An 11,855-nucleotide genomic window follows, 5' to 3' on the forward strand; every position below is an offset into this window, starting at 1 on the left:
CGGCGGGGACCTAATGTCTGTAAAACGCGTTTCGGCAACGGCAAGTAGATACCAAATATCAAAACATATATAAAAAATGACGTGTTAACAATAGTCAGTTCTTCCTAAAAAAACAATTTTAAATAATCTAATTATAATAATAGGACCCACACGTCCTACACGTTGGAAATTCGGTTGTTTTCAGTTTAGTTATTACGGTGCTAACACGTTAAAATATGGATGAGCTCGGTACCGGTAACGGCACCGAAAGTACCGATCCGGAAAATCATCGAAATTAGGTACCGGCACCGAAAATGCTAGGTACCATACAGTATGGTATTTTAAGGTAAAAATCAGTAAATGCAGGTATGGTGCTAGACCGGTGTCGAACCGAAAGTAACGATTCTGAAAACGCCAAAAGGTGGGTACCAAATTGGTACCGAAAATGATTGGTATAGTAAATTTGGTACCGATACGATATCGATTTGATTACAGGATTTGATATAATTTGCTTATCAATAATCTAAATATCCAAGTTAACAAAAAAAAAACAAAATAAGTTGTTTTGTATATAAAACCTCATTCAAACGAAATATAGTTTACTTCCGGTGTGTATGAAAATTAATCTAAACGGTGCAATTACTTGCATTGCTACGTTGCTACAGGATTTGATGAGCTCGGTACCAACTGGTACCGAAAAAAAAGACAAAAAAAGAAAACAAAATAAGTTGTTTTGTATATAGAACCTTATTCAAACGAAATATAGTTTACTTACAGTGTGTATGAAAAGTAATCTAAACGGTGCAGTTTACTTGCATTGCTACGTTGCTACAGGAAAATCCCAAAAAGTGGGTACCGGTACCGAATATATCTGGTATGGTACGGTTTGGTACTGGTACGGTACCGGTATTTGAGGGTAAAAACTGGTGAATACCGGTGCCGAACCGATACGGAAAATGTCAAAAGTCGATACCAATTCGGAACAAAAAATATACTCGGTTTGATATTTGATACTGGTACCCAATACTCGATACCATTTACTAATCCCTTGAGGATGTTATTGTTCATTATGTCCATCTATAGATAAATTACTAATTACTGTTCATTTGATTCTAAAATTAATTAATATTATATTAAATATTAAATATTAAATAAATATTAAATATTAAATATTAAATATTAAATATTAAACATTAATCTATACTATATAATAAAAGAAACCATTATGGGGACACTTGTCATCATATTAGGCCATGTCTTATAGATAATTTTTATTTTAATTTAATCTTTTCTAATTAATTATAAATAATCCTCCTACTAAATATTATTTGTTCTAATTATTACTTTTATATTTATCTATAGTTAATTAATATGATCGGTACGTAATTTCTATTTTGTCAAATCGTATTTCTGAAATTTCAAACTTCTATATTATTGTTTCAAAGTTTCTTTGTTTATATATTATATATATTAATACATGTGTACTACACAATAATATTTAGTAGAAGAGAATACACTAAATAATAAATATTAATATCAAGAGTAAATTACGATTTTGGTCCCTATGATTATATTACTTTTACCCTTTTAGCAAAAAAATAATCTTTTAACATATGGGTCCTCAACGTCTTTTTTCTAACCCTTTTGGCTCCTAACACTAATCCCATCCATTCACTTTTAGGGGCCAAAAGGGTTAGAAAAAATACGTTGAGATCCAAAGGGGTTATAAAAAAAAGACGTTAAGTGCTCAGATGTTAAAAGATTCCTTTTTGGGGTAAAAGAGTAAAAGTGATATAACCACAGTGGCTAAAATCGTAATTTACTCTAATACCAAATTAGATAACTAAGTTTGAATTTGAAGTACATTGATAAATATAAAAGTAATAATTAGACCAAATAATATTTAGTAGGAGGATTATTTATAATTAATTAGAAGAGATTAAACTAAAATAAAAAATTATCCATAAGACATGGCGTATCAAATAGATTTTACGAAACTCAAAATAAAATTAACTAATATTATTTATCATTTCTACGTTTACAAGTTTTAAATAAAGGGTTAAATTTATTGAGACTTTGTTACATTTACAAGTTTTAAATAAAGGGTTAAATTTACTAAGACTTCGTTAACAAATTTTACTACAATAGAATAATCTATTTATATCAATCTAAATATATATCTATACTATACTATATAATAAAACATTAATGTGTGACGCCTATCATTCGTTGTACGCATTTATTTTATGATTTTCTTGCCACACTTTCAAAGTTTTCTTATATTAATTAAATAAATGAATAATGAGCTATATAAAATTCATTTATTCGACCCGTGTAATACACGGGGTTATAACCTAGTATTAATATATAGGTAAATGTCAAGTTTGCTTAATCATTAATAATAAATTATTAGATATTTTCATAAATTTAGGTGTGCAACTATGGACTTGTACTCTACATATTTATAATAAATGTCAAGTTTGCTTAATCATTAATAAATTATTAGATATTTTCATAAATTTAGGTGTGCAACTATGGACTTGTCTGTTACATGTTCACAGCGCACGTATTTTTTATTTGTATACTAAATTTTAATAAATATTTAATGTGTACTTGTAATAATATAAGTGAAAAGAAAAGACATTGAGGACTTTATATATTTGAATACGATTTAAACTACTTTCAGACTGGTTGCTTTGATAACCTTAGTAACATCATTCAAAAACAAATGATAAATAAAAGTGAAAGTGAAAGTCGAGACCGATTGGAAACAATAATGTCTTATATTCCGACATGTTTTTTGCTTTCCCTTTTATCGCATCTCCAACAAATATCTGTTTGAAAGTGACCCCGATTAATCAACTTTAGCTTCGTTCGAGAAATTTTATTTGACTGTCATGTTCCCAAGCGCAAATCCACATGCCTTCAAACTTGCTTATCATTCTCAAACTTTTTTTTAACGGCCAACATAATCAATCCTGAGTATTTTTGGGGTACCCACTAGACAAACGGAACACTCCGAGACTAACCTGAGTCCACCACCAATTCCGGAGAAAACCCAGTAATTCATCCGCCCATAAACACGACAATGAAATTACCAGTAAAACCCGTTTGGCTCAAGAATCCAACCCAGGTTTCCCTGGGTCTCCTATCTTTGTCCACCAGTGCCTCACTCTGCACCAAGTGAGAGTTGAACCTGCATATTTCAAGAGAAATGCAAGCTTTCCACCACTTGATCTAGAGATCATTGGCCATTCTCAAACTAAATTAATGTTTTCATTAAAGCATTTTTTTTTTTAATGGCAAATTTCATTACTCCTGTCGTCTGTGAGACTTGAACCCAAGACCTCCCCCTCCCAAGGTGTTTAAAGGCATTGCCTTTGCCAATGGACCACCATCCCATTGGTGTTTTCATTAAAGCTTTACCATGTATTTTTTTTTTTTTTTGTTACATTAGCCTACACGTTGCCGATGATCTCTATATCAAGTGGTGTAAGGCTTGCATTTCTCTTGTGAGATGCAGGTTCAATCCCACTTGGTGCAAAGTGAGGCACCAGTGGGCAATGATAGGAGACCCAGGGAAAGGCCAGAAACACGATTTTAGCTATAATTTTAAAACAATTAGAATTATATAAGGGAAAACATATATGAAATTTGTTAAGTACCAAAATTTATTTAACTAAAAAATAGAATGACGAATGTAGCAATAAAGTGTTGATATGATAATAAGAAACATATGGTTTATGGAGACAATAATTGATGTGCATTAACCCCAAGAGTGTGTATGTAATGAAGAATGGGGCCTTGAGATAATGTTCAAAGGAGCCAAAAATTTGCTTTCTCTTATAACAAAGCAAATAAATACCACTCAGTCAGAATATGTTTCTTTACTAGCTGTCTCTTTATTAAAGCAATTCTCATTGCTTTTAAATTCACAACATAAAACCACCCCAACACACTTATTCTTATTGTTCTTGCTTGTTTCCTTCATATTCTTAACTTTGCTCACACTCAAACAACCCCTCTAAACCATACCCGTTGCCCATATTCTTGCTATCTTTCTCTTTTAACAGTTTTTAGAAATGTCTATTGTTGCGGACCAAACGCCGTTAGTTTACCCGGTTTCTGAAACAAACCCGCCCACACACCGCCAGTCGAATGGCTCGTTTGGGTCGGTTTTCATAGTATTGGCTGTGATCGTGGTCATATCAGCGGTTGCTTGCTTTCTTGGGCGGTTGTGTAATAAGCGTCATAACAAGATGAAACCGTCTAAGCATAGTCGACCGGCCAAAGAGAAGGATATGAAGCCTAGCCGTAATGCGTTCCAAACTAAAGATGGGGACATTGAGTTCGGGTTTGATAAGAGGTTATCAAGCGCTAAGGTGGCTGCAAATGGTGATCCAAACATGGGTCGGCCTAATTCGTTCCGTGAGCCGAACATGGGCCCAAACATGGGGAGACCTAACATGGGCCCGAACATGGGGCGACCTAACATGGGGCCAAACATGGGCCGGCCCGACTCGTTCCGAGAACCATCTATGGGAAGACCTAACTCATTTCGCAAGGGTGAATTTAGAGATGATCAAGTGCGGTTCGGTGGTAATCAGGATCATGAAATGAATTTCAAATCTGGTAAAGGACCACAAATTTATTGAATGTAGAGTACCTCGTTGTATGATAGATTTGACCAAAGTTTGGTCAAGTAGATGTTCTTTAATGGTGGTGGTGGTGTTCATGCTTATTTCTTATTATATGATTAATTATGAAGTGGTTGTGGAATTAACATCTTCACTTTAATGAAGGTTTAAATTCAAGTTGTACCTTGTGTTCTTTACTCAAGCTTTGCTTATTTCTTTCCTAGATATAAACCTGATGATTGGCTTTTGTGACATAAGGTCACATAAAGTGTATTTTTGAAATATAAAAGCTCCTAAATCACTTCATTCAAAAGATTATACATTTATTGAGAAGTTTCATACTCATTTAAACCATAAAAAGTTGGGAACAAAGTATCCCAAAATCTCTCCTGGCCTGTTTCGACCCGTACCAATAATTTAGCCCAACCTACCCATTTTGTGTTTTTGCCACCTCTAATGGAAGTGTATCTCCTTAATCCATTCACATTCAAAATACCCCTTCAGAAAACTATTTTTCATACCAAATGAAACTATATTTTAAAGCCTTGCCTCAATTACTTTAAAATCGGCTAATTGGCCTTCCTATGAGCTTCCCGTTTGCATCCATTTTGCTTTTCTTTCACTACACCTTCAATAAAGTCGAAATAACATTACAAATCTCGAACTTAAATCCTTGAATAAACTAAAAAAGAAAGAAAAAAGGCCTTTCTTTCATATCACCAATAAAATGCTCTGCATAGGCACAAGAGGCTAAGCTGTGGTTTAACCAAAAGCATGCCCAGCTTCAGGTTAAAAAAATTATGAACCAGGGAAAATAAGCAGCTAATATCTCTATATTGACGACTGAAGTTTATTAATCAAGCTAATGGCTGTCAAATTCTTCGTCTATTGTCATTCCGTGGTCTCTTGGAAGACCCTGCTTTCAAAGCGTCCACATCTGACTCGATCTAGAAAATACAAAAAAAGAAAAAAGATTATAAAAGACCGCTGACAGAGTGAAAGGATAACAGTTGATTAGCGATACACACCTTGTTGAGTTTTTCCCTGACCAGTCGAACCGTCTGATTCATCGACTCTACTGGAAAATAATCCTGATATTATAATTAACAAAAAAATGTTTGTGAGTCAGCACTCAGCACAGTGGCACACATAAGCTAACTCAGCGATACAAGCATAAAACATAGATTTTAAGTCACATAAATTGAAGAAACTTTTTATTTTTATTTTTTTTCAACGGCAAATTTCTTTTTAATCCTGTTGTCTGTGGGACTTGAACCCAAGACCTCCCCCTCCCAAAGTGTTTAAAGGCTTTGCCTTTGTCAATGGACCACCACCCCATTGACAAATTGAAGAAACTTTTAGTATTGCATATTAGGCTCCCGACTTTGACTACAATCTAGACGTAATGTAAGGAAATTCGGATAGTATAATATTACGCGTCTTCATTTCATATATAAAAAAATGTTTAGTGGATTACATGCTGCACAGATTCAATCAGCATGACACAGTTCATTCGAAAATTGCAAATACAATGCAATATCATATCAGACTTGAGAGTTGAGAATTTCATATTTTCTGATGATATGTCAATATAATAATCTAAAGGTTTGCACCTGATTAGAAGAAACCATTGAAGGTAAATTTCGACTATGGACGGTATGTTGGCGTTGCGTCTCTCTTGGGTCGCTGTAACAATAACATATAATCAAGTTTCCAAAAAGAACTAAGTATTATGTTTAATCAGTGTTGTAAAAATCGGGATTAATCAGCAATAATCGGTAACTCGGTAGTTCATCGACTAAACTTCACCTAGTAGAACCAAAAATGGTAATCGGTAGTAAGTCGGTCAAAATTGGTCAAAATCTTTGAAGTAAATGAAAAATCAGTCTGATTAATAACTTTGAAAGATTATGTACAAAATTTTAAAAAATATTTCGTCATATATATATAGGGAGAAGATCATGCGAGAACCACCTCTTATTGTGAGAACTGCGAGAACCAATGTGAACACACCAAAAATGCCTAAAAATAGCTAAAAATCACACAAAAAAAATTTTTAATTTTTTTTTATTTTTATATAAAAATCGCTACTTTTCGAAGCAAAAAAAAATTAAAAATTTTTTTTTTGGCCACTAAAAGTAGCGATTTGAGCATAAAAAATATTTAAAAAAAATTAATTTTTTTTAGGTTTTTTGGGGGTTTAGTTTTTAGTTTTTTAGGTTTTTTGGGGGTTTAGTTTTTAGGTTTTAGGTTTTTTTAGGTTTTTTTAGGTTTTTTTAGCTATTTTAGGTTGTGTTCACATTGGTTCTCAAGGTTCTCACAATAAGGGTGGTTCTCGCATGAGCCCCTCCCTATATATATATATATATATATATATATATATATATATATATATATATATATATATATAAGTTTGAAAAATAACATATAAAATTCCAATCCTATTAATCACTAGTCAGTACCCCACCCCTCGACTAGCGCCCAATGACTCAGGAGAAAACAATACATATTAGATGTATACCTTTGTTGAATATTTAATGGCTGCGGAACAAAATTATTGTGGGATGGAGTAGAACCTGCACTGGAAACATAAGGACCCTTCGATCTTCCGGCTGAAACAACCAAGACAAAACATAGTGGCACTCCTTTCATATAGTAAACATGTTCTTTTTAATAAATATAGGATAATGTTAGTTGCTAAATGACTTACGAGTAAGTCTAGCCACAACTTCTTTTCTTCTTCCTTCTAATTTCTCCTTGGTGTCATCAAGGCTCTCGTATTGTGGTGCATATGAAACTTGAATCCGATTTCCAATAAAAATTGATTCATCCAACTTCCTTTTGGCAAACCTACATAATAGAAGCTTTCATTACATAAGAGGCTTGCTTTGCAGATAAGTTTAATCAACTAATAAGAGTATTCGCGATTTGTGAATGTATATAGAACAATAGGCGTAATATGAATTTCTTGAAAAGGGGCAAAACATGTATATATATAACATATTCTAATGTCATATGACAGAAAATGAATTAAATTGTTTAAACTACCGAGCATTGTGGACTTGATGAAACTTTATCCAATAAACATCAGTATATGGTTCACAATCTTCATCATCCAACGGTACAAATCTAAAAAAGAGAAACACAAAATGATATTATGCGAATGAAGGGGTAACAACCTGATAGGCCAACCCACCCTATGCCGATTGCCGTACCTAAGGTTCGGCCATACAAACCACAAACAGGAAAATGACTCATAGTAAGCACAAACATTAAGAACCATCCCAATACAAACAATCGGAGTACAAAACCGAACTACAAATGTAACGGGACAAATCAGTTGGGGACCACCGATGTGACATTCGGATGGGATCAAAAAAGGGTCCAAAGTCCAAACCAGCAAAGGTCAACAATGTAAATTAATACCTATATTTTTCCTACAAGGTAGAATTTGACTTAATCCCATCACTCTAATACTTACTTTCGCTTTCTACAAATCACTGATTCTCCCGCCAGATGGTGGTCACAGAGAGACCTCCTGTGGCGAGTCTAGCGGTTCTGTTTTGCAAGTTTGAATTAGACTTTTACTTTTATCATTTATATGATTTTTAGTTTCATAGTTTGTTATTTTGTTTCCTAATTGAATTATATTTCCTACATTTTAAATAAATTAGGGTCTAGGGTTTATTTTTAAGATAGTTTTTGAGTTTTGATTATTGTAAAGACACCTTTGAGGTCTCTTTAAACCATTCGGTTAGACTTAAAGCTTTTAATTTAATGTTATAGTTTCTAGCCATTTGATTGCTACGCGTTTCTGCATCATATAGTCTTCCTCATATCCAGGCCTGGCAAATTTGACCTGCCATCCCAAAATTGGGTTGATATGGGTAGCAGTTTCTTATTGAACGGGTCAGAATGGGTTAATTGAGACAACCCTTTCTTATGAAATGGGTCAGAATGGGTTGGTGCTATTTTTCAAACAGGTCAGCATGGTTTGGTTCCATTTTTCTAACTGGGGAAAACAGTGTATTTCATTCTGTGCGCATCAATTAATAAGTTGAGATAGAAGATAGCAACATCCATACAAATCTAAAGTCGCAACCTGGTACGTGTGTAACCCAGCGCCGGTCACTCGTGCATGGACGATTAGTTGCGTTGAACGCTGGGTTAAGCGTGTTTAAAGCTGGGTTACGCGCGTTACGTGGCGTACGTAGAACGGGTGATTTCTGGCCCCGGTACGCGTAAGTGTGTAACCTGCATTTAGTAACGCATAACCAACACCGCGCACATAACCGACACCTAAATGTGTGAAACGACACCGGAATGCGCGTAACAGGCATTAACACGGGTAACTAAGGGCGCCCGCGTAACTGGCGTCGGTTACTTGTGCAAAACTGGTTTCGTGTCGAGTGCTGCATTAAGCGCTTGCCAGGGCTGGGTTACGCGTGTGTCCCAGATCGGGTATGCGTAACCAGAGTAAAAACAGGTAATTGATGCCTGAACGCGTGTAACCGACGCCGAGTAACCTGGCGGCAGACGCGGGCTTCCAGATCCTGGTACGTGTAACCGGCATTTAAACATGTGTAAAACGAGGCATGATCGCACGTAACAGGTGCCGAAAACCAGAAACTCAGAACTTAGAAGTTGGTACACTAATATTCAAAATAACCATTTTTAAACAAACCCGTCCCGACCCGAAACCTGTTCCGACCCGAAACCTGTTCCGACCCAAACCAAAAAACCCTTTATTGAATAAACCCGTTTTGATTTGATCCGCAACCCAACCCCGCACGACACGACCCGTTTGCCAGGCCTAGTTCTGTTGTGTAAAATTGAGGTTATCCAACTGCATAGAAGCTGTTGGCTTTAAATAGAAATTATGTCCAACATAGTAATTAATTTTTAGCTCATCTTGACCCAAATCCATCCTGACCTAAACCCATCTTGACCCAAACCTACCCTGACCCTTTTTTTAATCAGCCTATCCTGACCCAAACCCATTCCAACCCGGCAACCAACCCAACCCAACCCACTCATTTTGCATCCTATGCTCATACCACTAACTCATCGAGACACATTGCTAAGGTAAGGAATGCCAATTATCAACCAACAAGCAGAAATTCGCTTAAACAATTATCGACTAAAGTCGTCTGCTATTAACACAGTTGAGAAAAAAGTATCTTACTCGTCAATTTCACCGTATCCGCCGAACAATTTCCGCAATTCATCACCACAACCTAACGCCGGAACGTTCCTCACGATCAAATACCTAATTCAGAACAGGAATTAACAAGAGAATTTTTTAGGGCTCAGATAACAAATAAAGGAAAACTCGAGTGATAGTTAGGGAAATAGATAGGTATACGAACTTTGATTCGTCGCAAACGGTATATACACGTACCGCAGGCGTCTCGTCTTTGTTGCGCCGCATTGTGTTAACGAGAACGACTATGGAATTCGTTTCTTTGATCTGATTGAAACTAGATTAGCAGTGGCGGATCCAAAAAATTTTCCAAGGGGTTCACTTTTTTAAATGTTCCAACATCATATGTCTGAACATAAAAAAAAATACTAGTCGGTTTGACGGTTCAGGTCAGGCAAGGTTCATCACATAATAAAAACACGAAAATAGATCCAAAAAGTAATAATCAGAAGATTTAGAACCCAAATTTTAATTAACTAATATTAGAGCTTAACCAGATGTTAACTATTATAGTAATACCAACATGGGTCTACAAAATTTCTCTAATTTGTCACTGTTAATATCATACAAGACGTGATTAAAAATAAAACCTAGTCATATATAGCGAAATTCATGAGACCAAGGTTGCTATCCTAGGAGCTATTGTAAGTGCTGAACCACTAAAGTGCTGTTTGGTTGCACCCCTGAATGACTGTGTAAAATGACATTTTTACCCCTCTGAACTACTGTGCTAAACAACGGTATCCAGTATCCTACAACTCGCACATACCTAATTTCAGATTTCACATACCTAACCATAAACAACGATATCCAGTATCCTACAACTTGCACATACGATGAAACCCTAGGGCATCAATTGAATGTAAAAGATGGAACATAAGGTCAGACACTTACAGGTAGTCGTCGTCGGCAGAGATTGAAATGAAACAGAGCGTGGAGGAGTGGTGGCGGATTGTGGAGGAGATGGGGCTGTGGTGGAGGCCGACGATGTGGAGGGCGGCTGTGGAGGAGGAGACCGGCGGATTGTGGAGGAGTAACGGCGGATTGTGGAGGAGATGGGGCTGTCGACGAGGAGATGGGGCTGTGGAGAGGAGATGGGGCTGTGGAGAGGAGATGGGCGGCGGAGTGATGGAAGGCGACGGAGTTGTGGAGGAGAGGAGGAGATGATGGTGGCTATGGAGGAGAAATATCGTGTCGCTATGTATTGAGAAGAGGCAGATGTTTGTTTTGTTAGGGGAACGGGGTGTCCATGGTTCGGTTCGGTTCGGTTCGGTTCAGTTCAGTTTTTGGGTAAAATCAAAACCGTAACTGAAAGTTTGGTTTTTGGTTTTTAAAAATTGTTCCGTTTCGGTTTTTTCGGTTACGGTTATTTCGGTTTTAGCAACGGTTCAGTTCGGTTTTTTCGGTTTTTGAAACGAATTATGTAAGATTCAAAACTTAAAAGTATAATTCAAAGTTTAAGAATCTTTCTTAAATGTTTACATTTAAGTTAATATATTTAGTCTTTTAAATTAATATTATTCACATATACCTAACCTTCTAATCTATTTTAATGTTTCTCCAAAGTTTTTGTTATGACGGTTTTTTTTTATAATACTTTGAAAAGCATTTAATTTTTATATTAAACTTTGTTATTTCTTGTAAACAATGGATAATTTTAATGATAAATAAACATGGTAATTTTCTTACTATAAATATTAACAAACAAGAATAAAATTAATAATTCTTAGTAGCATGGGTAAACACTTAAACAACTTAAACATAAAAATATATAGATTTGGTATACTATTTAAACTTATCGGTTCGGTTCGGTTATTGTCGGTTATTGAAAATGATTATCCGAAAACCGAACCGAAATTTTTGGTTATTAAAAATCCGAAAACCGAACCGTCGCTTTTTGTTTCGGTCCGAATTTTTCGGTTATTTCGGTTACGGTTCAGTTATTTCGGTTTTCTACTCACCCCTAGGTATGGGTGTCAAACGTTTCATTTAGATATGAAAAGTAGCTCAACCATTCAGAGCTGAATGGTTTCATT

General features: G+C 35.5%; 2 protein-coding genes across 8 annotated transcripts; one reads left to right on the plus strand and one right to left on the minus strand.

Annotated features, from left to right (window-relative positions):
* Nucleotides 1–3,929: 3,929 nt before the first annotated feature.
* Nucleotides 3,930–4,793, plus strand: LOC110895045. Its single transcript, XM_022142304.2, has one exon. The coding sequence runs from the start codon at nt 4,062–4,064 to the stop codon at nt 4,632–4,634; it is 573 nt and encodes a 190-aa protein (XP_021997996.1). The 5' UTR covers nt 3,930–4,061; the 3' UTR covers nt 4,635–4,793.
* A 96-nt stretch (nt 4,794–4,889) lies between these two features.
* On the minus strand, nt 4,890–11,056 carry LOC110895043 (RNA-binding protein 48). 7 transcript variants are annotated; one of them, XR_002566876.2, is made up of 10 exons: nt 10,714–11,050; nt 9,986–10,168; nt 9,802–9,885; nt 7,665–7,745; nt 7,327–7,466; nt 7,138–7,228; nt 6,230–6,302; nt 5,645–5,707; nt 5,337–5,563; nt 4,890–5,244 (listed from the first exon to the last, which is right to left on the minus strand). XR_002566876.2 is itself a non-coding variant. In XM_022142302.2 (9 exons), the coding sequence occupies exons 2-9, from the start codon at nt 10,045–10,047 to the stop codon at nt 5,489–5,491; spliced, it is 669 nt and encodes a 222-aa protein (XP_021997994.1). In that variant the 5' UTR covers nt 10,048–10,086; nt 10,714–11,053; the 3' UTR covers nt 4,915–5,488. The 7 variants fall into 7 exon arrangements, 4 of the variants coding, with proteins under 4 accessions (XP_021997994.1, XP_021997993.1, XP_035836475.1 ...); XR_004874142.1 differs by lacking the exon at nt 7,665–7,745 and having other exon boundaries at nt 10,714–11,051; XM_022142302.2 differs by having other exon boundaries at nt 4,915–5,563; nt 9,986–10,086; nt 10,714–11,053.
* Between the last annotated feature and the right edge of the window lie 799 nt (nt 11,057–11,855).

The sequence above is a fragment of the Helianthus annuus genome, chromosome 12, assembly GCF_002127325.2.
Source record: "Helianthus annuus cultivar XRQ/B chromosome 12, HanXRQr2.0-SUNRISE, whole genome shotgun sequence".
In the NCBI taxonomy this organism is placed as follows: Eukaryota; Viridiplantae; Streptophyta; class Magnoliopsida; order Asterales; family Asteraceae; genus Helianthus; species Helianthus annuus.